Here is a 27,138-nt window from a genome sequence, read left to right on the forward strand (position 1 = left end):
ACTGATAGACAGGACAGTGAATGGCAGGCCAGAGGCAATCCAAGCTACAACTTCACAAGTAAACAAAGGACACAGACATGTGTGGAGGGGGACGAGGGAGGGAGAGAGAGGGTTGTCTGCTTTCTGCTGGAGAGATGGCGCTAGCTAACCGTTAATTTGTTCACTTTTTGTACTTCTCCTGCACCAACCCAGTTAGGCACCAGCTGGCCACATTGTTCAAAGAATACTCTAAATGACAAGCAACCAATCAGAGGGGAGAGGGACAGTGAGGTCAGAGGGGGGAGGCAAATATATAACAAGAGCCCTGAATGGACCACTTTGAAATGGCCTCAGTCTGTAGTAGTCTCACTAACAGGCAGAAGATTCAGGGCCTGTCAAACGTCATCAAACGCGAGTGCACTCAGTGACAACCATCTATGACGGACACTGCATAGTGCACCATAGACTCCGCTGCGTCGCATATATATTCCGGCAAGCACATTGAAGCACACACCGTTTTACTTCTTTGAGCATGGAGATAAAACAGAATTGAAATACGTTGAGGGCAATCAGGGCATATTGGGCTAAACACTATAATTTGTTGCGGAGGCATTGAGACAGGTTGTGGGTAGGGGCTAGTATGGTAATAAATACATCATTAGTGTGTCAGTGTATGGTGTGCCTCTGGTGGGAGAGGCTCTATAGGGGGAACTAGGGGAGAGGAGAGGGGCCCTGCGATAAGCCCAGCAGGCCACAGCTGTTAACAGGCATGACTGCACCCCATTCTCCCCTTCACTCAGAGAGGAGGGGTTAGAGACCACATCCCCAAATAATATGGGTGGGCCAATAAAGGGTGTAGATATTCTTAGTGTAGATATGCCCTCTCTACCACAGAGAGTGTGTGTGTAGGGGAGGAGGGAGAGGCTGCAGAGAAAGCGACCTAGGGGCAGGAGGGGATGAGCTGTGAGTTAAACCCTTAGACTACAGAGAGCTCTGACATCATCCACTACCATCCACAACTGGTTCTGACAGAGTGGAAGTCATCACATCTCACAGCCCTCAACCAAGAAAACCCTTTTTATATCATTAGGACAACCACATCTAAAAAATAGACCTCAGACACTGAGCTGCCAATGAGACGAGCCGTAGTGTCAGTGTTAGTGGCCTTGAATCAAACACACACAGTTGTGACTGACGACAAAGCTGACAGAGTCCTGTGATGCGGGGTGACTCTAGGGGCTGACAGATTGGCTGACAGAGAGCCTCTCCTCCCAGCCAGTCAGCAGTAAGAGGATTGGTGCCTCCCACTCAACATCATGTCCTGCTGAGAGGCTTTTTTTTCTCCCTCTTTCGCTCTCACTTGACTATTTTATCTCTCCAATTTATGAAGGGCAGCTTTTTGCAGGGATTCCTCCATCAAGGTCTGACAGTGCCAGGATCCAGACGCAGCATCTTGGACACGGACGGACGGCGCACGCTACACACACACACACAGAAGAGGAGATGAGCCCTACAGCTCCCTGTGTGGGACTCGATGGAGAAGAAAAGCACTGTAGGGACCTGCTTAACCAGCAGGCATCCCTATTACCAAAGCATTATGCTCTTAAGACATTCCAACTAATGAGCAATCAAACTACACAAGACTACTATGTTGCTCCATTACAACTCCAGTTAGCTTGGCTACATCTTCAGCAGCCAAAGGGAAGCAAATTCATTCACTTATCAAACATTCCACTGACAAGAAGAGGATTAGGCTTAAATATGTCCAATGCCATTCATTCACCTGAGCCCTAGTCAAGTGGAGGCTGTAGCCCAACCACTGTACTGTTTAGAAGCCACACCCTGTCAGTGTCTCTATGCCATTATCTACACAAACCACAGCCAGTCTGTGCTCACTGCTCTATGGAAACCCCCAGTCAATGTCAAATGCTGTGTGCTCCAGTTTGTGTCTCTCTCAGATCAACTTTCCCTCCTCCACTCAATAATTCATGGGGTCTGTGGCCTGGCTGGAACATTATTCATCAGCTAGATGGATCCCATTATCCTGCTGTAATACCTTCACAGTGGAGGGTGTGTGTTGGAGGGGGGGGGGGGCTCTCTCGCTGGTTCACCAGTGACACCTTGGATTATTTATAATGAACACACAGCTCCTGGCATAGATTGAGTCCCCTGACAACGGCAGGCCGGGGGAATTGTTTATTTATCCTGTTCGCTCAACGCTACTCGTCCACCTAACATTTCTCCACTTCCCTGTGTTGCTCATTAAAACATGATTAAATATGAAAGAGGGTGGAATGTGGTGATGATTGTCTTATTGGGTCTTAGATGCAGTGGTGGTGGGTGGCACGTTCCATGGTACCGCTTGAGTAATCAGCTCACGGTGGTGGATGTTTCTGGCATCCCCAGAGAGACTACATTATAGGCTGTATAATGTATGGAATGCAGAGCAGTATCAGCCCAGCAGTGGTATAGTAATGAGGACGAAACACACTGGGCTGGGTTACAGTGGAGAACATCAACAGAAATACCACTAGGGTTTCAACTAGCTGAATGGATTTCAATGTATTAGGCTATATATTACATGATACACAGTAGAGGTGGTGGAAAATAATCTAATCATTATTGGAGGATGAGAAAGGTTCTCTTTACATTGTTCAACTCGAAACTCAAACATTGTGAAGTCAATTGTTCAATCAGGCCATATTTCTATCCCAACTTATTTTTACTCCAGACCACTGGGGGTAGAGGTGTGGATAAAGGAGGTAGGTTTGGAATAGAGGAGGGTGGGAGAGGTGGTATCTGTACCTGTCCTTTCCTGTTGACCCCAATGATGCCGGCAGTGGCTTCGTGAGGGGCCGTAACAAAGATGGTCTCTCCGCTGATCCTGTTCATGTAGATGCAGGTGCCAGTCTCCAGGTCATACAGGTGGATGTAGCCATATTTGGTGATGAGGAACACCACATCCTGCTTGGAGCTTATCTGAGAGGAAAGGGTGTTAAAACCAAATGTATAAAAATGTAAAAGCCAAGTATTGTCGAAGGTTGAAAAAAATCCTCCAAGGGCTGTACAGGTTTCTATCATTCATTGATGAATGAAGGATATATAGAGCTCCCCTCTTCCTGTGCCAATACATCCCTGTCCTAATCAGACACCTCAAAACAAAAATCGGTTGCGTACACATTTTTAGACGTTATCGCAAGTGAAGCGAAATTAGTGTTTCTAGTTTCAACAGTCAAGTAATACAAAACTATACACAAGGTGACTCTACAAGGTGTCAAAAGCATTCCACAGGGACGCTGGCCCATGTTGACTCCAATGCTTCCCACAGTTGTGTCAAGTTGGCTGGATGTCCTTTGGGTAGAGGACCAATCTTGATACACACAGGAAACTGTTCAGTGTGAAAAAAACAGCATTGTTCTTGACACAAACCGGTGCGCCTGGCACCTACTACCATACCCCGTTCATGGGCACTTACATATTCACATTGCCCATTCACCCTCCGAATGGCACACATACACATTCCATGTCACAAGGCTTAAAAAACATTCTCTAACCGGTCTCCTCCCCTTCATCTACACTGACTGAAGTGGATTATCAGTAAGGCATCACAGCGTTCAACTGGATTCACCTGGTCAGTGTATGTCATTGATAGATGTTTTGTACTCAGTGGATATACAGTGCATTCAAGTATTTAGACCCATTCCCTTATTCCACATTTTATTACATTTAAGCCTTATTCTAAAAGTGATTAAATAAACTCCTCAATCTACACACAATACCAAGGTAAAAACAGGTTTAGACATTTTTGCAAATGTATTAAACAAAAACCATAAGTACCTTATTTACATAAGTATTCACACCCTTTGCTATGAGACTCGAAATTAAGCTCAGGTGCATCCTGTTACCATTGATCTTTGAGATGTTTCTACATCTTGATTGGAGTCCACCTATGGTAAATTCAATTGATTGGACATGATTTGGAAAGGCACACACCTGTCTATATAAAGGTCCCACAGTTGACAGTGCATGTCAGAGCAAAAACCAAGACTTGATGAATGAATTGTTCGTAGAGCTCCAAGACAGGATTGCGTCAAGGCGCAGATCTGGTAGAGGGCATCAAAAAAACTTCTGCAGCATTGAAGGTCCAAGAACACAGTGGCCTCCATTCTTAAATGGAAGAAGTTTGGAACCACCAAGACTCTTCCTAGATCTGGTCACCTGGCAAAGCTGAGCAATCAGGGGAGAATGGCCTTGGTCAGGGAGGTAACCAAGAACCCAATAGACACTCTGGAAGAGCTCTAGAGTTCCTCTGTGGAGATGGGAGAACCTTCCAGAAGGCAACCATCTCTACAGCACTCCACCAATCAGGCCTTTATGGTAGAGTGGCCAGACAAAGGCCACTCCTCAGTAAAAAAAGGCACATGACAGCCCGCTTGGAATTTGCCAAAAGGCACCCGAAGGACTTTCAGAGCCATGAGAAACAAGGTTCACCTTCCAACAGGACAACGACCCTAAGCACACAGCCAAGACAACACAGGAGTGGCTTCGGGACACGTCTCCGAATGTTCTTGAGTGGCCCAGGCAGAGCCCGGACTTAAACCCGATTGAACATCTCTGGAGAGACCTGAAAATAGCTGTGCAGAGAAGAATGGGAGAAACTCCCCAGATACAGGCGTACCAAGCTTGTAACTTCATACCCAAGAAGACGAGAGGCTGTAATCGCTGCCAAAGCTGCTTCAACAAGGTACTGAGTAGAGTCTGAATACTTATGTAAATGTGATATCCGCTAGTTTTTTTTGTTTTTAAATGTCTAAAAACCTGTTGTTTTTGCTATGTCATTATGGGGAATTGTGTGTAGATTGCTGAGGAATTATTTTTATTGATGAATATTAGAATACGGCTGTAACGTAACAAAATGCGGAAAAGGTCAAGGGGTCTGAAAACTTTCCCAAAGGCACTGTACATATGAAGTGGCTAAAACGGTAAGTAAACATGATTAAAATGACCAGTGTTCAATGACTATGTACATAGGGCAGCAGTCTCTAAGGTGCAGGGTAGATTACCGGGTGGTAGCTGGCTAGTAACAGTGACCAAAGTTCAGGGCAGGGTACTGAGCGGAGGCCAGCTAGTGGTGACTAAGTCTCATGGCCTGGAGATAGAAGCTGTTTTTTTAGTCTCGAGATCCCAGCTTTGATGCACCTATACAGTCTTGGCCTTCTAGATGGTAGTGGGGTGTACATGCAGTGGCTGAGGTCCATGATGATCTTCTTGGCCTTCCTGTGACACCAGTTGCTGTAAATGTGGGGGGCAGGAAGTGTGCCCCCAATGATGCACTGGGCTGACCCCACCACCCTCTGGAGAGCCCTGCGGTTGCAAACGGTGCAATTGCTGCACCAGGCAGTGATACAGCCTGACAAGATACTCTCAATAGTGCATCTGTAGAGGGCTCAAGCCGAACTTCTTCAGCCTCCCGAGGTTGAAGTGGCACTTTTTGCACCTTCTTCACCACACTGTGTGTAAATGGACCATTTCAGGTCAACAGTGATGTACAGGCCCCTCTTCACTATGTGCAGTCAGTCACAATGTCAGGCTGCCCTGGTCTAACAGGGGCAAACAGTGAAAAGTACAGTCCATGGTTCCTAACAGGCCATCATTGGCCAACACGTATGCCCTTTTCACAATATTGTGCCGAATCTGATATTTTTTCACATTCTCCTTTCTAGCATGCAATTATGGTGAATCCGTAACCAGGCCACTGCAGCACAGCTTGGCATGGCTCAGTAGTGTGAAATGGGTATAACAGTTATACGTACAGTACATAGCTATTATGTACCTGCATGGCCACTGGGAAGTCATTCTGAGCCTCTGGAGGGAAGAACACATCCACTGCTTTCTTTGGAAAAGGCTGGTTCCCTGTGGCTGGGGTGCCCACCTCAATGATGTGCAACTACATTAGAGAGGATCATTGAGAACAATGTCATTTACGGTCATCTACAAAGTGCTTAGCCAACGGGCAAAACTGGTTGCAATGACGTCAATACAACCAGATTTCAACCACTTAGTGGTAATCTGGTTATAATTACGTTATTTAAAACCAGATTTGTCCGCTGAGTATTGTCAAGTGAAAACAATATAATATCTACCAACCACAATAGACTTTAACCTGCCACCTTTCTCCCTCTTCTCCTCCCCTGTCCTACCTTTCCCCCAGCCTGTCCTCTCACAGCAAAGCAGAACAGTGTGGACTCCTCTGTGTTGCCCTCCATCTTGAACTGTGCGAAGCCTGCGGCGTGGCCCTCGATGGGCTGTGACACCTTCCTGTCCACAGAGTACAGCTGCATGGCACCCACCACACGGTTTTGCTGCAGCAGAGAAAACAGAAACCTGTTAACTACAGAGCAACAGGGTATGCAATGTTCTGCTTGGCAGTCAGTCGATGGAGTTCGATGATGCATACTAAGGCCACGCCACGTGTGTGATCAGGGATATTCACTATCATGGAGGTTTTGTATTTGATTTGGATCCCCATTAGCTGTTGCGAAAGCAGCAGCTACTCTTCCTGGGGTCCACACAAAACATGACATAACATTAATAGACAACAGCTCAAGGCCTGACCTTCATATACTTAAAATGTCACAGTCTACATATCAGTACATACACACAATATCAAGGTCAAAAAGGGGACAGGCGTTGTGCAGTGATGTTGCTTTCATCTGTTTTTTGAAACCAGGTTTGTTGTTAATTTCAACAACATGACATGAAGGGAGTTCAATGCAATAATGGCTCTATATAGTACTGGACGTCAACTTGAATTTGTTCTGGATTTGGGGACTGTGAAAAGATCCCTGGTGGCAAGTCTGGTGGGTGTGTGTCAAAGCTGTGTGCAAGTTGACTATGAAAACAATTTGGGATTTTCAACATTGTTTCTTATAAAAATAATAAGTGATGCATTCAGTCTCCCCTCAACTCTTAGCTAAGAGATACTAGAATGCATAGTATTGATATTAGCCCTCTGATTACAGTGAAGAGCAAGATGTGCGTTGTGTTCTGGGCCTGCTGCAGCTTAACTAGGTCCTTCAAAGCAGCACCAGACCATAAAGCCCCACAGTGGAGGTGTCATAATACCTACAAAACCTAGCAGACAAATAGGGAAATGGTTCCAAACATTATTCCACCATTCATTTTTCACCATAGGGGATTTTAGAAACACTTGAAATAAAAGGGCTGTGTTTTGTGTAGGCTTACCCTGGCATGACGTTTTGATAACCATGGAAATCTCTCAGACAAGATGACTTATTATATTTGGCTCGATTCTCAGATCCAAAAATGCTAAGTGGCATCAAAGTAGACATCATGCAAGAGCACAAGTCCCTACAAACTAGCTTGCTTTGTGGAGTGTGGTGTCAAAAAAATCAGAGCATCTCTATCACCGACAGACCTCTTCCCCACATTGACAACCATAATATAGTGAGTGCGCTTGCATGAATATGCATGAGTGTGTGTTTAAGACAGTAACCTGTGCGGAGATGCCAATGAGCAGCAGCCATCTCTGCTTGGCGTCAGTGCGGTAGTTGATGATTTGACAGCCCGCCAGGCTGGAGTGCCGGTCAAAGACTTTGATTGGCTGGGAGTCCCCCTCCATGCTCCAATGGTAGACAGCATTGTCAGTCACAAGTGCCACTGTGTTCAGGGAGATCCACTTCCAGAAGGTGACGTCATCAGTCATGGTGTGGGCCTTCATCTTGCTCTTCATCTCAATGTTAAAGATCTGAAGGGTTTTGGCGGCTGAGAGGGGCAGAGGGAGGAGAGAGAGGGGCATCGCATGGGAGAACAACCCGTTGTGGCTAATCTGAGAGCTAAATCAACACACAGGTCAGAGTTATAGAGAGCCACACACACACCGGACTGAGGGAAAGGTAAAATAAATACCAAATTCCACTTGAGTAACGAGAGTCAAGCTCGAAATGTTGGTAGTCATGGCTCAGAGAGCATCAGGCAAGGAGGTCACCATGACTTACTAAAACACCCGTCAGAGTTTAAGAAAAGAAAAGCTAAATGTTTACAGATAACCATTAAAATCTTACATATCTGCATCAAGGTCAAATATAAGAAGAGGAGAGGACTAATACTTATTGACAGTATTAAAGGGAGAGGAAAGAGTGTTGCAGAATGTTTGGGTACTGGCAAGAAAAAAACACTTAAACTAATGGAGAAGAGGGGTTCTCAATAGTGATTAAGACTGCGCGTTGCTACATGTTATTTAATAGTGTTAATATATCAATGATAGGTTGGAAAAGGTTACTCACCTGTGTTTTGTTTGATTAGTTTTGGGTGAATAAACATTAACTAGGTAAGCTAAAGCCTTAAGAAGCATTCATGTATTTCCTGTTCATTTACCATATCGAAAGCTAATTGTAAAATCACAAAAAGCAATTAACTTCCAAAAGCTGCAGAATTATTTTGCTGTGTTAGTGACAGCCGCTGATTCATAATCACAGCATCAGAACAGTTTGCAGTGGACCAATAATAGCGTAGGCAGCCAAATTTTAAATTCAGCAAGGTGAATTTTGATTGGAACAGATTAAGCAATTGAAAGTGTGCATGGTGAGAATCTGCACACACAGTGTGTATTCTGATGTTCCCATCCCACAGGGTGACTAAACCATCACATGACAGACTTAGCAAAGTGGTTGAGAGGGAGGGGAGGCTCTGTCTGAATCCATATTAGGGAATAGGAAGAAGAGAAGGTAGCTAGCAATGCTACGATGCTAGTGACCACAGCCCTGCGTTTCCCACTAGTTTTGTCCAACAGTAGCTACAACACAGATGATTGGGAATGACAAAAGTCATGATGGCCCTATTCAACATCTCTATACTCCTGAAATGTACACTTACTACAGCCACTACCATCTGATAGGATAGTCTTACTGGACACGTACAGTGCATTTGGAAAGTATTCAGAACCCTTAACTCGTTCCACATTTTGTTTAAAATTACAGCCTTATTCTAAAATGTTTCTCAATCTACACACAAATACCCCCATAACGACCTGCCATAACGACAAAACAGGTTAAGAATTGTTTGCAAATGCATCAAAAAAATATCTTATTTACAAAATTATTCAGACCCCTTTGCTATGGGACTCGAAATTGAGCTCAGGTGCATCCGGTTTCCATTGATCATTCTTGAGATGTTCCTACAACTTGATTGGAGTCCACCTATGGTAAATTCAATTGATTGGACATGATTTGGAAAGGCACACACCTGTCTATATAAGGTCCCACAGGTGACAGTGCATGTCAGAGCAAAAACCAAGCCATGAGGTCAAAGGAATTGTCTGTAAAGCTCAGACAGGATTGCGTCAAGGCACAGATCTGGGGAAGGGCACCAAAATGTTTTTGCAGCATTGAAGGTCCCCAATAACACAGTGGCCTCCGTCAACCTTATATGGAAGAAGAACCACCAAGACTCTTCCTAGAACCCGGCCAAACTAAGCAATCGGGGGAGAAGGGCCTTGGTCGAGGAGGTGACCAAGAACCCGATGGTCACTCTGACAGAGCTCCTCTAGAAATGGGAGAACCATCCAGAAAGACAACCATCTCTGCAACACTCCACCAATCAGGCCTTTATTGTAGAGTGGCCAGACAAAAGCCACTCCTCAGTAAAAGGCATGACAGCCCACTTGGAGTTTGCCAAAAGACACCTAGACTCTCAGATCATGAAAAACAACTCTAGATTCTCTTCTGCCTGAATGTCAAGCATCATGTCTGGAGGAAACCTGGCACCATCCCTACGGTGAAGCATGATGGTGGCTTCATCGTGCTGTTGGGATGTTTTTCAGCGGAAGGTAATGGGAGACTAGTCAGGATCGAGGGAAAGATGAACGGAGCAATGTACAGAGAGATCCTTGATGACGTCCTGAGCAGGTTCTCAGACTGGGGCGACGGTTCACCTTCCAACAGGACAATGACACTAAGCACACAGCCAAGACAACGCAGGAGTGGCTTCGGGACAAATTCTCAATGTCCTTGAGTGGCCCAGCCAGAGCCTGGACTTGAACCCGATCTAACATTTCTGGAAATAGCTGTGCAGCGACACTCCCCATCCAACCTGACAGAGCTTAAAAAGGATCTTCGGGGAAGAATGGGAGAAACTGCCCAAATACATGCGTGCCAAGCTTGTAGTGTCATACCCAAGAACACTGGAGGCTGTAATCACTGCCAAAGGTGCTTCAACAAACTACTGAGTAAATGTGATATTTTTTTTTAGATGAGGGGGGGGAAAAACTAATGAATCAATTTTAGAATAAGGCAGTAATGTAACAATGTGGAATAAGTCAAAAGGTCTGAATACTTTCAGAATGCACTGTGTATAATATAATCAATAGTATAGGAGCAGAGCAACCATCCGAGTATGAACACTGATTCAACATCACACAGGGCACGTTCACTGCCTACAACTTTGAATCTACCATGAGTTGGCTAGCTATGAAGGAATTCTAAACATTTTAATAAAAGATTAAACAACATCCTGAGTAACCTAGCTCATGTCTATTTACTGCTTTACCTCTATCTTATGTGGTCTTGTTTCAGGATTAAATAACCTAAGCTCAGAGCAATGATAAATTACACAGCGCTTATGACAACGATAGTGAAACCTGTAGGCCAACATTACTCTTGAACACAGAGGAGCTGGGGCAGGGAATCCGAATGGCACACAAATTTGTGTAAATAGAAATGTAGCTAAAAATCATAATTTGACTCACAATATTTCCACCCCCAAAACAGATACTAAATCACTGGTACATCTAAGAAAATTATTGATGTAATGCCAACATTCAAGCTAGATGGTTGTGAAAGCCAAATCCTGTTTAGATGGCCTAATAGTTAGACATACGTGTACAAAATATAATATGTCTTTTTTTTTAAATGTGTATGGATTTGTCCTGATTCCATATTAAAATGTAAAACCAGTGTATTTTGCCAAATTGATGTTCAAATATATGCAGACAGGGTTTGGAAAATAGAGTACAATGGGACTGGCACAATGGGAATCAGTCTCCAGCTGGAGGATAACATGGTGCTAACAGCTTGGTTATGCATCTAATATGAAAGAAGAGACTGGTGTGGGTGTTTTCTATTGACCCTAATATCCCGATTTAAAAACAGGATTTAAAACTTGCACAACTCAGGTGTACTGAAATTTTAACTCACCGTCTGCGTACACATAAGAAAGCAGTAAACAAACAAAAAGAACAAACAAAACAGAGAAACAAAAACAAAACAAAAACAGACAAAGCAATTATGGCTGCTGAACAAGACCGTAAAAATCACACTTCTGTTGGGTCACAGGTCAGTAAACCGAATGCCTGGCAAGAGTCCGGCTGTCCGGCCAATCAAAATGTCTTTACAAAACTAGATATAAATAGCTGTATGTGGACTTAAACAGATGTTGACTACACTGAATGGATGTTGGATGTTGACAGAAATCTGCTGGCTACATTACACAAACATGTCAAAACTGAATCATGAAGATAGGCAGGCCCATTAAGGGTTAAATGCTGCTATACTCCATCCATAAAAACATCAACACAACCTTAAGCGGATGGAATGTAAGCCTACGTATGATAACTCTTGTACGTACAAATAACTCCCTGCAGAGGTTAACCTCAAAGGGATTTTATCCTGGTTTAATGAAGGCTAAACGAAATTCAAGCTGTCAGTTCCAATTGGCGTACCTTTAAGTGCAATGACTTTGGAGGCAGGGTTCATGATGGCGCTGTCTGCAGAGATTGGTCTGCGGATGGGAGTGTTGGGGTCGGCCATGTCGATGATCACCACCTGTGCCTGCTCGCCCACCTTCTCCCGGATGCAGATGAACTTATCAGACTCCATTGTCAGGGTGCTGAACCCAATGTTGGCTGGGTTAATGCCCAAGTTCTGGAGCTGAGAGAAGGGAGAGATGAGAAAGGTTGGGTGCTTTTTAGCGTTCAATTACCTGGGAAGTAGAAGAAACCAGCTGAAACAAACACTTTGAGGGGCTCTAAAATAAGCTAATAAATAGCAATACGGTCAACCCTTAGTAGGCCTCTCTCTCAAACTGCTATTATAGGAAGATCAACATTTTTACTGGACTTCACCATCAACTGGTGCCAGACAGAATGACAGGTGGGAAGAGAACATGGGAAAAGGGCAAATTCAATTAAAAAAATACAACACACTGACACATTTGTCAATGGGTCATAACTTCTACATTTTGTAACTTAGTTACAAGAAGGTAATAAGGTTGACAAAACTGCAGGTTGTACAGTAGGCCTATCTGCACCATTAGATGGGATGAATGAAAGGCCATGGCTAAACTAATGTTATGTCAGGGGTTTAACACAGGATGCTGTGTGATTGACTGGTGATGTCATTGAGCTTGACACTGAGTAGCACTCCAGAGATGGACCAGAGCAGAGCTGCATGGTTTCTTGCACTGGGGGGGCAGGACCCGGAGTAGGGAGGGGGGCTGGGAGGTGATCTTTGGCCAAAGTAAATCATAGCAAAGTGTGTAATGATCATGCTGTTTAATTAGCTTCTTGATATGCCACACCTGTCAGGTGGATGGATTATCTTGGTCAAGGAGAAGTGCTCACTAACAGGGATGTAAACAAATTTGTGCACATAATTTGAGAGAAATAAGCTTTGTGTGAATGGAACATTTCTGGGATCTTTTATTTCATCTCATGAAACATGGGACCAACACTTTACATGTTGAGTTAATATTTTTGTTCAGTGTTGTAGCTCTTTTGAATCGTGGCCATCAAAACAGTTTCACTCCAGTACCAGCTTCGAGGTGCTCTCGTTTCACTCCAGTACCAGCTTCGAGGTGCTCTCGTTTCACTCCAGTACCAGCTTCGAGGTGCTCTCGTTTCACTCCAGTACCAGCTTCGAGGTGCTCTCGTTTCACTCCAGTACCAGCTTCGAGGTGCTCTCGTTTCACTCCAGTACCAGCTTCGAGGTGCTCTCGTTTCACTCCAGTACCAGCTTCGAGGTGCTCTCGTTTCACTCCAGTACCAGCTTCGAGGTGCTCTCGTTTCACTCCAGTACCAGCTTCGAGGTGCTCTCGTTTCACTCCAGTACCAGCTTCGAGGTGCTCTCGTTTCACTCCAGTACCAGCTTCGAGGTGCTCTCGTTTCACTCCAGTACCAGCTTCGAGGTGCTCTCGTTTCACTCCAGTACCAGCTTCGAGGTGCTCTCGCAGTCTATTCCGCTCCTCAAACTAGGCTCTGCACACTGTGCGTGTGTAACAAATAAAATACACACGCGCCAATTTAATTCCACTAAGTTATGCAATGACAAGGCATTGTGGTGATGCTAACACACCCCATTTCTGGGACGCTTTAAATAGATGTTCCAGAAAGTTCCCGCAGTGGAACAGACTATACCACCCTAAAAGCACCGGAATTCAGTAGACTCCCTATCCTGTTCTGACCGGTTGTTGAACTCACAATGACAACACACACAGAGACTGTATAGTCAACCTGCATGAGGAGGAACACAAGGGGTTAACCGGTGTTCCAATAAAGACCTGCGGGACGCTAGATTAATAGCACCACTCTGTCACCCAGTCTGTCTGCCAGGCCTGGCTGGCACAGTACCTATAGACCAGCCTCAAACTCATACTGACTCTCAAACCCTGACACAGCAACAACCTGCTGTCTGCAGGGAAGTGCTGCATACTGTGCCCATGGACCCATTTATCACTGAGAAGGGTCATGGTAACATTTGATGGCACTGCGTTTCTGAGGATAAGTCGGACAGGTTTTTCCTCACCTCGTTTTACTTTCTAACCATAATCTAGTTGTGTAATGTGGGGCTGTAAATGTGTTTACTGGACTAGGGCTGCCAGGCATAACATGTCTGTGATTATGAGCGTAATAGCTGGACTACAACCTGCAGGTATCTGTTTAGGCTGAGGCTCATTAATGATGCAGGCCAGGGAGCTCCTTCTCCATCCACAGCTACTAGGGGCTGAGGGAGAATCCTCCATCCATCTATCGATCTATCTAGCTCCTCAGACTTGAAATGCAGCCAAAACTGAGTTTGCTTTCAGATCACATACATGACACTGAGGGGAGTTGAATTTAAACTGAAGATAAAAAACAGGGACTGCCCTCAAGACAGACACAGGGCTGAGCTACCATACCAGCTGCAGGAGAAGAGGTGGCAAGTGACAGGAATAGAGTCTGACAGAGAGAGGGGCAGGGGACAGGGTAGGGGTTGAAGAGTTTTAATTGCTGCCCCAAGCTTTAACACACTGCTACAGAACTATTCTGTACGCAGCTGTTTGGCACAACCCCTCATGCCTCACCACATCTACTAAGACATGTCAACTAATATCAGATGGCATATTCCTTAGTTTCTTTAAATAAATCTGTATTACACAAAGGCCAAACATACAATCTGCTTACATTCCCAAATTATATTTTATTCCTCCTCACAACGCAAATCTTGGAAGACATGTCATTCCAGGCTTTTTAATACTGGAATTCCCCTACATAATGCCCTTGATTCTATAAAAGTGCACATGAAGAAGATCAAACAGGGAGACCTAATCTATTCAAATCAAAACCAGTGGCCTGCTTTACAGGTTACTGGCCAAAATGCACACTTTGGCCCACTGCTAATCAGCTAACACAAACTACATTTCCAGGAAGGGCCTACATCTTTATCAATGGTGAGACACCCTCCACAACCCCAACCGGCCAGCCCCGCATTCTTTCACTCATGTGTAGCAGCCTAGGTGCCTTTCAATGACAGAGTGGTTCTTCATTTAAAAGTTGTGTCATACTGCAGAACGGCTTGCGGAGTGCCGCAGAATTCTTAAGTTATTTATTGTTGCCATTAATGCTATTTAGTGCTAGTTTGACCACCAGGGGGCATCTTTGAGAAGCTATGTTATTGAAATGACATGGAGCTGTAGGCCTAAGAGTCCTGCTTGCTGTAGCTGTTTAACTTTCCTATTGGCAAAGCATACAAGTCATCCATGTCTTTAAGTACAGTCAATCATTTGTTATAAAAACAAAAAGGGAGCCTTGAACAATTAAACAATGAATAAACCGCAACATGTCGACTAAAGCGATTTAATTCAGGAATGCATTTGACAGTATAATATTGGCTTTACTAGGAGACTTTAAAACCTTTTTTTGTTAAGACTATGGGATTTATGGTGTTTCTATTCCAAGAAAAATTCAAATTCATTTTACTCGGTACCCCCTGTATATAGCCTCGTTATTTTTAAAATATTTTTTTTACTTTCGTTTATTTGGTAAATATTTTCTTAACTCTTTCTTGAACTGCACTGTCGATTAAGGGCTTGTAAGTAAGCATTTCACAGTAAGATCTACACTTGTATTCAGCCATGTGACGAATTGAAATGATTTCGAAGAAAGAAAATGTAAACGCATGTTTATTAGGCTACTGTGCCGTGTCTTTTCATACAATGGTCCTCCTACCTGATGTCCTTCTTGGCAAGAGTATTGTCCTGCTAGTCCATCATGGGTGGATGGATTCTTTTCTATTCCAATGTATTGAATGAATGTATTCATTAGTGATATACCATTCTCAAAGTGAAAACGTTGTTTGCAGAGTTCACAACCTGCTACACTTGTGAAAGTGTTTTAAATGTTATTTTCAAAATGCCTCCAACTGTCCATCACTACTGTAAACCGACAACAGTATTATAAAAATAAATACACAGCATCTGCAGTGGTGCAAATATACTGTATTATTGAATTAGATTTTTTGTAAACGTATGTTTATTAGGCTACTGTGCAGTCTGACAAAAACCAGCAGGACAATGTTTTCTGTAGCCTACATAGTAAAGTGCCTAATTCCTCACACAAGGGAGAGCAGGACATGACCAGACTTTCTCAGTGACCTCAAGTACACATTAACTCTGTCTTTAATTAACGCTTTTCAGGTTGCGTCGGTCACGGACAGAAACCTCTGAGACACAGTATTAATGAACACTCAGAGGTTCACTAGTAAGACACATGGGCCGGACGACGATGGGTCAATTGTGCGTTGCCTCTCCCCGTCTCCCGGTCGCAGCCGGCTACGACACAGCCCAGGATCGAACCCGGGTCTGTAACGACACCTCAAGCACTGCAGTGCCTTAGACCGCTGTGCCACTCGGGAGGCCATCTCAGCAAGGTTTTACCCATGGTCGTGGAGCTGGAAGCGCAACTAAAATTGAACTGAGATGTACAGTAGCTGAAAAGACTTTCAAAATACAGATGTTTATCATTATTTTATTAACAAAAGCATAAAAGATGTTGATGAACAAATACTGTACAGTATATGCTTTATCAATTTTGCGGTTGCATGAGGAAGTGTAAAACTTTTTGGCCATTAGGCTACACTTTACAAAAGGACTCAACTCTGACTGCAGCATTTATCAGTAGTCTAAACTGTGGTACAAATTGGGGAATTTGTCACACCTAGCCAAGCTATTAGACTATCCTTTTGTAAATTAATGGAGGTGTTTATGTTTCAGTCCTTCAATATAATCATTCATTCAGAAGGTTAAACCCATAGGTCTGCAGTAATTTAAATTACCTGATACATTTTCATTATGTTATAATAATCAATGCCTTGTGGGAATGTTAAAGTCCAAAAGTTAGAGGAGGAGTTAGACATTTGGCTGTCAGAAGTATTAAAAATCAACCAATGTCAGCCTTCAAATGCTTTATTATCCAAATGTTGAAAGTGAGTGTGGGCGATGGAGAGAAACAAAATGGTGCAGTTTGAAGAGGAGAGTCAGATGGGGGTGTGAGCAGGTGGGTCTGGGCAGGTGTGAAGTAGTTGTTTGTATATTTTGTATGGCCTAAAAATATCAAATCTTATCCACAATCTGTCACAAACCAGCTCAATTTTTAAAAGAAAGAACCACTGCACACACAGAAATATAATAGCCTACAGTTATTCATTCATTATTCATTTAACAAAACCTGAGAAAAAAAATCCAACCAGGAAGTGGGAAATCTGAGATTTGTAGTTTAAGTCTTTGCCTATCTACTATACAGTGTCTGTGGGGTTATATTGCACTTCCCAAGGCTTCCACTAGATGTCAAGTCTTTAGAACCTTGTTTGAGGCTTCTACTGTGAAGAGGGAGAGAATAAGAGCTGTTTGAGTCAGCGGTCTGGCAGAATGCCATGAGCTCAGTCAGGTGCACGACCGTGAGAGCTAGCTGCGTTCCTTCTCATTTCTAAAGACAATGGAATTGTCCAGTTGAAACATTATTGAAGATTTATGTTAAAAACATCCTACGGACTGATTATATACATTGTTTGACATGTTTCTACGAACTGTAATAGAACTTTGACTTTGTCTGAACTAATTGCTCACGCACTGTGCATTTGGATTACTGGGCTAAACGCGAACAAAAAGGAGGTATTTGGACATAAATTATGAACTTTATCGAACAAAACAAACATTTGTGGAACTGGGATTCCTGGGAGTGCATTCCGACGAAGATCGAAATTAAGTGAATATTTATAACGCTATTTCTGAGTTGTGACACCTCTCCTTCTTTGGAAAATGGCTGTATGTTTATGTGACTTAATTATGAGATCTCTGTTGTTTTGAATTTGGCGCCCTGCAATTTCACTGGCTGCTGGTTAGGTGGGACGCTAGCGTCCCACATATCCCAGAGAAGTTAAAAGGGCTATTGGAGTTAATAAGCAGGAACTCTCCTGTATCATTATTACAGAAGTGACAAAAAAATGAGAGCTAGCTACCCATCTAATTATATGGTCGCAATTCTATTACACAGATCGCTGTACACTCCAGTTAAGGGCGGCAATTTAGTATAGCACTGACGACATCACTGCAGCATAACCATCACTCATTGGCTGGAGGGATGCCCTGACCTTGCTGCTATTGGTCGGTGGAAGGGAACTCTGTAGGCAGTGCGTAAGTAGTAACGACCCACAACTGAATTGAACAGTAAACAATGGAGCTCTGCTGCAGAAGCAGCCCTACAGCCAAACACGATCCATCACTCAGGAAAGACACTCCGTTACATTTAGAGCTGCCTGGCCACTGTGGGTGACTCACACAGTAACATTTGTAGTGTGTTTCTATCTCCCTAAAGATAAGCTTGGCCTTATCCAAGCCCAGAACAGAACACATACTACCACTACTTTTCAAGATATGCAAGGCCATTATTGAAGAGATGCCAGTTATAAAACCTGACTGATGACAGGACTATGATGATTTGTGTTTGAAACAAACCTGGTTGGAGGCTTGGACATTTATGGGTGACATTTGTGGTGATATTTGTAAAAATGAAGACTCACTGATGCCTTGTCAGACAAGGCCCTGGAGAAGTTCACCAATGTTCTTCAAAATGAACAGTGCATATCACTCTACAAAAAATAAACTCATGGCTGACAAATCAAAGGGAATGTATGTATACTGGATTCACATTTGAACCTCTAGACATGATGCCTATGCCAAAGCATTTGAGGAAGTCGTATATCTGACCGATGTTACTCGGAGTGGACACTGGACAGAAATCCCTCAATGGGAGTGTCCTTCTGTCCTATAACAGTCATTCCACAATGGTCTAGACAGATTTACATGCTCTTCATCCTCCATGAGGTCCCTCTATGCTGGCGGAAAAGCTTTTGATTCAACATGAAAACAGCCATAAAACAGGAACTTAAAGTCCAGCAGGCATGCCCCTAGTGCGCCCTCCATTTCCACTGCACAATGAATGTGTTACACTGACCAGAACCCAAATAATTCAGCTCAGAGTCAGACAGATGTTGAACTAGAGCAAAAAAGTCTGTCCGCTAACATTATGAGCACACACTAAGCAGGCACTAACATAGCCGCCCCACATAGGCATGCATGACATCACTGAGAAGGAATGTGTGAGAAACCAAGTCAAATTAACACCATACACACCAACATGGAGGCTGGAAACTCACTAATTTAGTCATGAGATTGTGTCCTCTGCCCTCACAGACCTGGTGTTGGGTTAACTACCCCATGGCAATAGCTGGACTGGTGGGTTTGGGCACATTCCAGCTCAAGGCCTTTTATTCCAGATGCTATTGAAACACTGCATTAACTATGACATGTAAACTGACAGCAGGGGAGCATGAGCAACACTTGATAGAAGAGAGATGTAAGAAAGGGAATGATTGTCAGAGCCAAGGCTGCCACAAAGTGTCGCGCTTATTTATCTGTTCACTTTGCCACGGCAGCACGATGAGAGAGAGGCGAGAGGGAACAGAGCGAGAAAGAGTGCGAGATTGGGGATACAAAAAGAGGGATGAAAGAGGTTTACAGAGTGAAGGGTGGAGGGAGCATGATAGTCTCCCCTCCTAAAAGGAGTAATGACACCAGCCAGGCAATTGACTCTGTGCTGCGGGAAGAAACAGACAGACTGCCACAAGGCCGCAGTGAGTCACTCCTCAGCCATCATACCTCTCATCATCCATTACCATCACCTTTACAAACCAGGTCTCTCTTATCATTGCTACAAATCACATGAAAACCCCTAACAAGATCTTAAAATGGCACTACAGTGGAGCATGCTCTGCATACAGGAAATCTAGATGCAGCTCTAATAGATTAGCAGCTCCTGGTTCCAGGTGCACTGGAGTGGCTGGATCAAATGGATACCCAATACACTACAGCCTCACTGGCAGAAAGTGGTTCAGTAGTGATGCACTGTGTGGAACGAATGACATTCCAAGGAAAGATACAACTGTACTCTCGGTCCCTGGCTAGAATCAAAGCTTATGTTAAGATGAATAGGCTAAAATGCAAATCAGACACTTCCCTCGAACCCCATGTGAAGCGTTCTCAACCTGAGCAAGCCGCAGACCCATGCATCCATATGCTGACTTGACAAGAGGTTTGCTTTTCCTCTCTTCCTTCAAGGGAACAAGGGCACCTTGCTCAGCACAAAAGCCCCTGCGTCCTGCAGGGATTCAAGGAAGGGCAGGATGTGCTGAGGCTTGCAGGGGGTCCAGCTCCAAACTGCTCTATTACTCCACAACAGGAAGCAGGAGCCCATTGTCTCACAGATTGACCACGGGTCGGGGGACATGTGACCAGCACCAACCCAGGGGTAAGGAAGACGGGTCCTCTGGTCTGACAGATATAAGGGAAGAGGGGAGGAAAAGGAGAGATAAAACGATGAATTCATAGTGGAGTCAAGCCAGTTCTGCTGACTGAGGGTTAGTTTCCAGATAGTTTAGTGGCTTTTCCTTTTTGTGAAATGCTTTGCTGCTTTATTGTATGTTCAGGTGTCCTACACTGAGGAATGTCAAGTGTTCAGCAAATCCATATCCTCACAAGCACGTCACGAGATATCAGCTGCTTACCAGGTGAGAGTTCAAAGTTCCCCACACAAACCTTTGAAGGTGAGGTTTTAAAGAACGCAGGCATAAAAAAACGTTTCTTAACACCTATTACGCACTAAACAGAGTTTAGTGGTGGGGTAAAATGTCATGTCTTCCATTTAAATGCCATTCGACAACAGTTATTGCTGTGGTTAAATGCATAAAGACTTTCAAGCAGTGAGCAGAGTCATGTAGGAGGAGAAATGTACAGTATGTGACCTTGAGTAGGGCATCTCATTTTCAGCTGAACTGGTTACATTGTTGTAACTTGTTCAAGCTGCATAAATAGAGAGAATGAGATGCATGTTCTGTTCTGTGCTAGCAGCCCTAGCAGGATAATACTAGACGACTACATGTAGGGTCACATCTAGCAGATAGATGGTCCTGGGAGCATTTTTACAAACATCTGCCATGTAATCAAAAACATTTTATCAAGAGACAACTAGCCATCTCTTGATTAAAGTGGGAAGGAATATAAAGATAGTGAGTGGCCTTATTGAAGTGAAACATTGCCGAGATATGATATTGATAAGCACTAAGATATTTATTGACATATCCAGTTTTTCCTTTCAATATAAACAAACATTTGGCACAGGCGAGGAAACTTGACTCCTCACACCCTCTGTTACAGAATACTAATAGCAAGGGAAACCTTTGTCAACACAGGGCCAGGAACAATTTCTTCACTCAGTGAATAGGAGTCCAACATGCATTATGTTCAAGACACTAGCTCCAACTCCAAGGAAAACCAAGTGTGTGTGGTGAGTAAAAAAACAATGCCTGGAAAAACAGTCAGGGCCCTTGTACCTCAGAGAGAGGAAAAGTCCAGTTCTATACAGCCAACTGTATAAATGGTTGATTTATAAAAATGCAAGCTATGCAAGTGGCCTCGGATGAGTGAGGACAGAGGACACCGTCAGAGGGAGAGCAAATAAAGTGGATGGGAGGCTTCAACGTATAGGCCCAGTGGTGTAGCTCACCATGAGGTTCCCTCAGCCTCTGGGGTTAGTCTGGGTGAACATAAGTGTGCTTTAAAGCAGATTGGACTGCTGCTGCTGGCTGAACAAATAGCGTTTATCTTGTGTAGGCCCTCATTGTAAATAAGAATTTGTTCTTAATCGACTTGCCTTGTTAAATATAAAATAAAAAGTAATGGACCTGACTGAGTTTGGCTGGCTCGATCTCTGTACTGTATTAGAACAGCAGTACTGGGCTGGATATGTGTGTGAGAAAACATCCATCACCTGCCCACTGGAGCACCGTGATGTCACAGAAGCAGATACGAGAGGCTGACCTTATAGGAGTCAGTGACTGACTCACATCATGTGACCATACTGCACCAATTGGCTCAAAGTGAGGCCCTGGTAGTTTCCTGGGAGCTAGTTCGCTCTCCTGTGTCTATGGAGCCGTATACCTACCGGCCCAAATACCTGACAGCCCAGCAGAGATTTATGAAGACACTCCACAGGGAGTGTGGACATAAACCCAACAGGGAGGATGACAGATGATCACAATAGAAAGGAAAGGGAGATACCTAGTCAGTTGAACAACTGAATACCTTCAACTGAAATGTGTCTTCCGCATTTAACCCAACCCCTCTGAATCAGAGAAGTGCGGGTGGCTGCCTTAAATCGACATCCACGTCTTCGGCGGCCGGAGAACAGTGGGTTAACTGCCTCGGGGGAATAACAGATTTTTACCTTGTCAGCTCGAGGATTTGATCCAGCAACCTTTCGGTTACTGGCACAACACTCTAACTACTAGCCTACCTGTCGCCCCATAGGCCTCTGCTTTGCATTTCATCATGTAAATGGGTGACCTACACCGAAGGGAACCTTTGGGTCTTCATTTCAAATTACAGCCCACCATGAATGGCCCAGTTGAAGGACAATGTGTGGGAAATATTCTGCATGATCCACTGCTCATACCTCGCTCTATACCATCCGTGAAACACGCATGAAACAGCATATGCAAGTAAAGCATTAGTGATGGCAGCGGACTCCCCAGAGTGTGTGTGTGTGTGTGTGTGTGTATATGTATATATATATCAGTCACATACAATGACTGACGTGCCAATGACACAGAAATCAGAGGATACTTATTACACTAAATGTGTACGCTGCGGGCACTGTTAGGCAACAGAAACTAGTAAATCCTTCTCTAGCTTTGCGCTGAAAATGCTTTCATGTCTAGAATAACTTGACACAGCCTTAAAAAACAGGAGCATGCACAAGAGGTCAATGTGAATTCTACACACACAGTGTTGGTAATTTCAGTCAAAATGTATAATTCATAGACTGAGTACTAGTATTAAGTCTCACTCAAGATGCAGGAGAAAGATGGTGGATGTGGTGCACAACACCCCTGCCTCACACCCTACAGCTACAAACTACAGTGCCAGCTTAGCTCAATCTCAATTCACAGAATAGCCAGTACATTATCTAAACAGTCCCACCTTCCTCTATCTTCTGAAACACCCACTCCTGCTATTAGAGACCCCTCAAGGGCATAAAACTCACCATAAACTGTACATTATAATTCCACAAACTAAAAGGCCTTTACAAGGGCTTGTCAACCTCAGACGTGATGTATGAATAACTAAAGATATATTTAGATCAATTTGATTAGTCAACTTTATCTTCAGTACAGGTACATTAGTGAGATGAGTGCTATTAGGGCCGGGACCCTACCAATATCTTCATAATTGTTAGTATCGTGGCAAAGAAAAACAAAACGGATTTAACTTCTTTAGGAAAACAGCCCCAATTTGGAAACAAACATCATTATGTTGTCATCGAGTCACAATTGATTGTATCATATTTTACATACAGCAGGTTTTTAAAGGACCAAAGAGTTTAGTCTGCTTTGGGTTTTCATTTTAGCCATGGAAAAAAATCTAGCGATACTGGTATCATCCTGGCACTAAGGGCTATTGCTGTGAATGCACTGTGCAGCAGTAAAGGCGGGAGTGGATACTAGGTCTAGTGTTTGGGGACTACGCCTGCAGGGCTCATTTGTGTTATCACCATTCCCGTCTGCAGAAGAAAAGAAAGAGGACAGTCCAACAACATTGGCTCACAGTGACATCCCTTCACCTCTCCAACATTTGTGGTTAGCCATAATCCTCTGGAGAATATCCTATCATTTTACACCACAGATTGAAATACTGAGAAATTAGTTGCGATTCCCCTCAGACACCATACAATATCCATGAGAAAAGAGAAGAGAAACTAGAATCAATGTAATAGCAAAAACAGCACTACTCCAGATGTAGAGGCAAAACTGCACAATTGAACAGCAAAAGTGAGTCTCGGTCACATGCAGCACTTTGTCTATAAGTATTGTAGTAAAGCTATTATTCTGACTGAAAAATAGATACTACATATTTCCACCTCTCCTAACGGTTTTGTTTATGAGTCAGGCTTTAAAACAAACCAACTTTGCATTGTGTCTAGCAACACAATGTAAAACCAATTATTTTTCGGAAACCAAGATGTAGGCAGATCGCATTTCTCGTTCTGAATCTGAGGGTCCACAAAAAGACCAGAGACTGATTTATTCATTAGCTAGCTCACTTAGAGATCTTTCAAGCCAGCAGTCTTGACACAATACATGCACTCCAAGGAGCATAAATGTTTTCCACTTCCTCAACTTGACCTACTGTGAGTTTAATAGTCACCATGACGTGATGTAGCCTATGTCAGGCTAAGGTGTGGTCATTCAAAACCACAAACACTCCCAGTTACATATATTGCCTAATAGAGGAAGGCTTTTTCATTGGTCAGATGTCATTTGTGTAGCTTTTTAGTGCTTGAGGTAAATGTTTTGGGCTCTCGAGAGGTGCAGCGGTCTAAGGTACTGCATCTCAGTGCTTGAGGCATCACTACAGAAACCCTGGTTCAAATCCAGGCTGTATCACAACCGGCCGTGATTGAGAGTCCCATAGAGGAGCACACAATTAGCCCAGCGTCGTCCGGGTTTGGCCGTCATTGTAAATAAGAATGTTCTTAATTGACTTTCTTAGTTAAATAAAAGGTTAAAAATAAATCAATTGTCCACTGAAAATAAACTACAGCCAAACTGCCCAAGAGTTTAAACTTATTTCATTAACAGAACAGTAATCAAACTTATCTGTGATGGAAAATCATTAGTCAGTATGCATTCATACAAAGTACATGAAAAAGCCTTATCTAATTATGTGTGAAGATGTGTCATACACCTGCTGATGACATGCTTTATTTAACTAGGAAAGTCAATTAAGAATCATGAGGCAGGCAGCCCACTTAACCTAATCTGCATGAATGAAAGGATATTCATGATACTGTTAGGGAAGGAAAGAATGAAACGTTGCCTATTCTTCAGTACTGACATTGAGGGAAATGACTATCAGGCTTGGTGTTAACTAGTGACCTCACACCGCCGGCTGAGCTAGACCTGCTTATTCAAAACTAAGGCAAGTACAGGTGTAAATGGAAATGTAACTCAACTCGCCTGATAGTTCAGATCTGTGACAGGAAGAATGTTAGCTAAACTAGCTACTATAGGTGGCTGGCTAACTTTAGCTTACTAATATTTGATCCGGGTTGAATGGTCATCACATTTAGATAGCTATAACGTGCGGATAAACACCCGGAATCATAATTAACGACAGATGGTTTATTGCTGAATTGGTATTAATTTATTTCCTTCATGTAGCTAGCTAGCTACAACACATTCGTGAGCAGCTGGCTAGTAGATTTAGGCTAAGCTAACGTTAGCTTGTCTCATACTGGTTAGTTGGCAAACTACCTATATTGTAGCTAACGTTAGCCAACTATAACAATAAGTTATTGGCCTACTAACGGCTTCGCCGTCCATACCAATGGGCAAGACAACTTGCTCGCTAGTTAGAAACTATATCTATATAGTTACTGTTAACTAATGTCATCCATCGTCAGCGTCCCACCGAGCTGGGCGACGATGTCATGATTAGCTAACTAGCTAACTCAGCCAACATTATGTTGAGGTCATTTTCATTCAAAGATAAGCGATGCTTGTTACTCGTCGGTTATGTTAGTATCCTAATGAACAATGAATGAGGAAAGTAATACATTATAATTTTTCAGAAATATCACCATTCATTCAACATAACGTTACCTGCAGGTGCTCCTGAAAGCGAATAGGCAGGATCTGAGCCATGGCGGTTCCTTTGCTCTCCTCCCGATTCTCCTAATGCTAACACACTACGGCTTCTTCTCAGATCCTAGCCAGGAAAAGGCTAGTTTAAAGTCCAATTGGTTAGACTTGTATGACAATGTGTTGTCAATATACTGGTGATTGTAATTGTCCTTTTGCTGTTTACTTGCTTCCCCAGTGATGACGGTCTGATACCGCTGCACTGAACACACTGGACCTTCAATGGCGGTGGTGGAGGCTGCTCGGGAGAGAAACAATCCGGAAATGGCAGTGTACTTCAGTGGGGCGGACGAATACACATATTTATGTTTCAAAAAGTGTCATTTCCAATCACGATTAGCATTTTATGTATAATATTCACAATTGAAAACTATTCATTTTTATACAATCCAAGAAAAATTACTCAAATGTAGTGCAAAGGGCGCATACAATTTGGGCGATTAAGGATGCATTGGTACTATTTCTTTGCGATTCGCCCTTTGATTTTTGCCACATCATTCGTCCTCGTGAATGAACGTCAGTTCCTACTTGCGTGCTACGGTTCCCAGTGGCGGAAAGTACTTAAGTACAAATACTTTCAAGTTCTACTTAAATCGTTTTGGGGGGTATCTGTACTTTACTATTCATATTGACTTATTTTACTTTTACTTCACTACATTCCTAAACAAAATGATATACTTTTTACTCTATACATTTTTCCTGACACCCAAAATAACTAATTACATTTTGAGTGCTCAAACAGGACTGGAAAATGGTCCAATTCATGCACTTATCAAGAGAACATCCCTGGTCATCCCCCGCCTCTGATCTGGAGGATTCACGAAACACAAATGCTTCATTTGTAAATTATGTCTGAGTGTTTGAGAGTGTCCCTGGCTATCCGTAAATTGGGGGGAAAAAACTAGAAAATTGTGCTGTCTGGTTTGCTTAATACCAGGAATTTTAAATTATTTATACTTTTGATACTTAAGTATATTTTTGCAATTACATTTACTTCTGATACTTAGGTATATTTAAAACCAAATACTTTTAGACTTTTACACAAGTAGTGTTTTACTGGGTAACATTCACTTTTACTTGTCATTTTCTATTAAGGTATCTTTACTTTTACTCAAGTATGACAATTGGGTACTTTTCCCACCACTGCCAGTTCCCCACCGTTGAAGGCTTTGAAACGGTTGTAGCCCTTATAATAAAAGCATGATATTAGAGTTTTGTACGCCTCTTGAATTCACTTGTTTATCTGGTCGATATTGTGTGTATTTGCTTTATCTTCAATCCACTCACTTTCTATAACTAGACTTTATTCCTCAACTAGACTTGATGCTAGCCCAAAAGTCGGCAGATGGCGATATTGAGTTATTTAATTTTACAGTCCAAAGGGAATCTATGCAGCTGGCTATACTTAACCAATACGGTACGAGGAGATGTGGCATATGGCCAATATACCACGGCTAAGGGCTGTTCTTAGGCACGTGCATAGTCACTTTAATAACTCTGCCTACATGCACATATTACCGCAACTAAACGGTGCCCCCGTACATTGACTCGTACCGGTACCCCCCTGTGTATAGTC

At 43.2% G+C, this 27,138-nt stretch overlaps 1 protein-coding gene across 7 annotated transcripts in view; it reads right to left on the minus strand.

Annotated features, from left to right (window-relative positions):
• LOC109872766 (clathrin heavy chain 1) overlaps positions 1-25,828 on the minus strand; it is a 46,712-nt gene extending 20,884 nt beyond the window's left edge. For 2 of the 7 annotated variants that reach the window (XM_020464083.2, XM_020464080.2), the window contains exons 1-7: positions 25,524-25,828; positions 11,717-11,924; positions 11,193-11,195; positions 7,496-7,764; positions 6,180-6,341; positions 5,813-5,926; positions 2,785-2,958 (exon numbers count right to left, since the gene is read on the minus strand). In XM_020464083.2, the coding sequence (XP_020319672.1) occupies positions 2,785-2,958; positions 5,813-5,926; positions 6,180-6,341; positions 7,496-7,764; positions 11,193-11,195; positions 11,717-11,924; positions 25,524-25,565 (972 nt within the window). In that variant the 5' untranslated portion in view covers positions 25,566-25,828. The remainder of the gene's footprint in view (positions 1-2,784; positions 2,959-5,812; positions 5,927-6,179; positions 6,342-7,495; positions 7,765-11,192; positions 11,196-11,716; positions 11,925-25,523) is intronic. The other 5 variants (XM_020464085.2, XM_020464082.2, XM_020464086.2 and 2 more) reach the window with 3 other exon arrangements.
• Positions 25,829-27,138: the final 1,310 nt, after the last annotated feature.

The sequence above is a fragment of the Oncorhynchus kisutch genome, linkage group LG28, assembly GCF_002021735.2.
Source record: "Oncorhynchus kisutch isolate 150728-3 linkage group LG28, Okis_V2, whole genome shotgun sequence".
Lineage (NCBI taxonomy): Eukaryota > Metazoa > Chordata > Actinopteri > Salmoniformes > Salmonidae > Oncorhynchus > Oncorhynchus kisutch.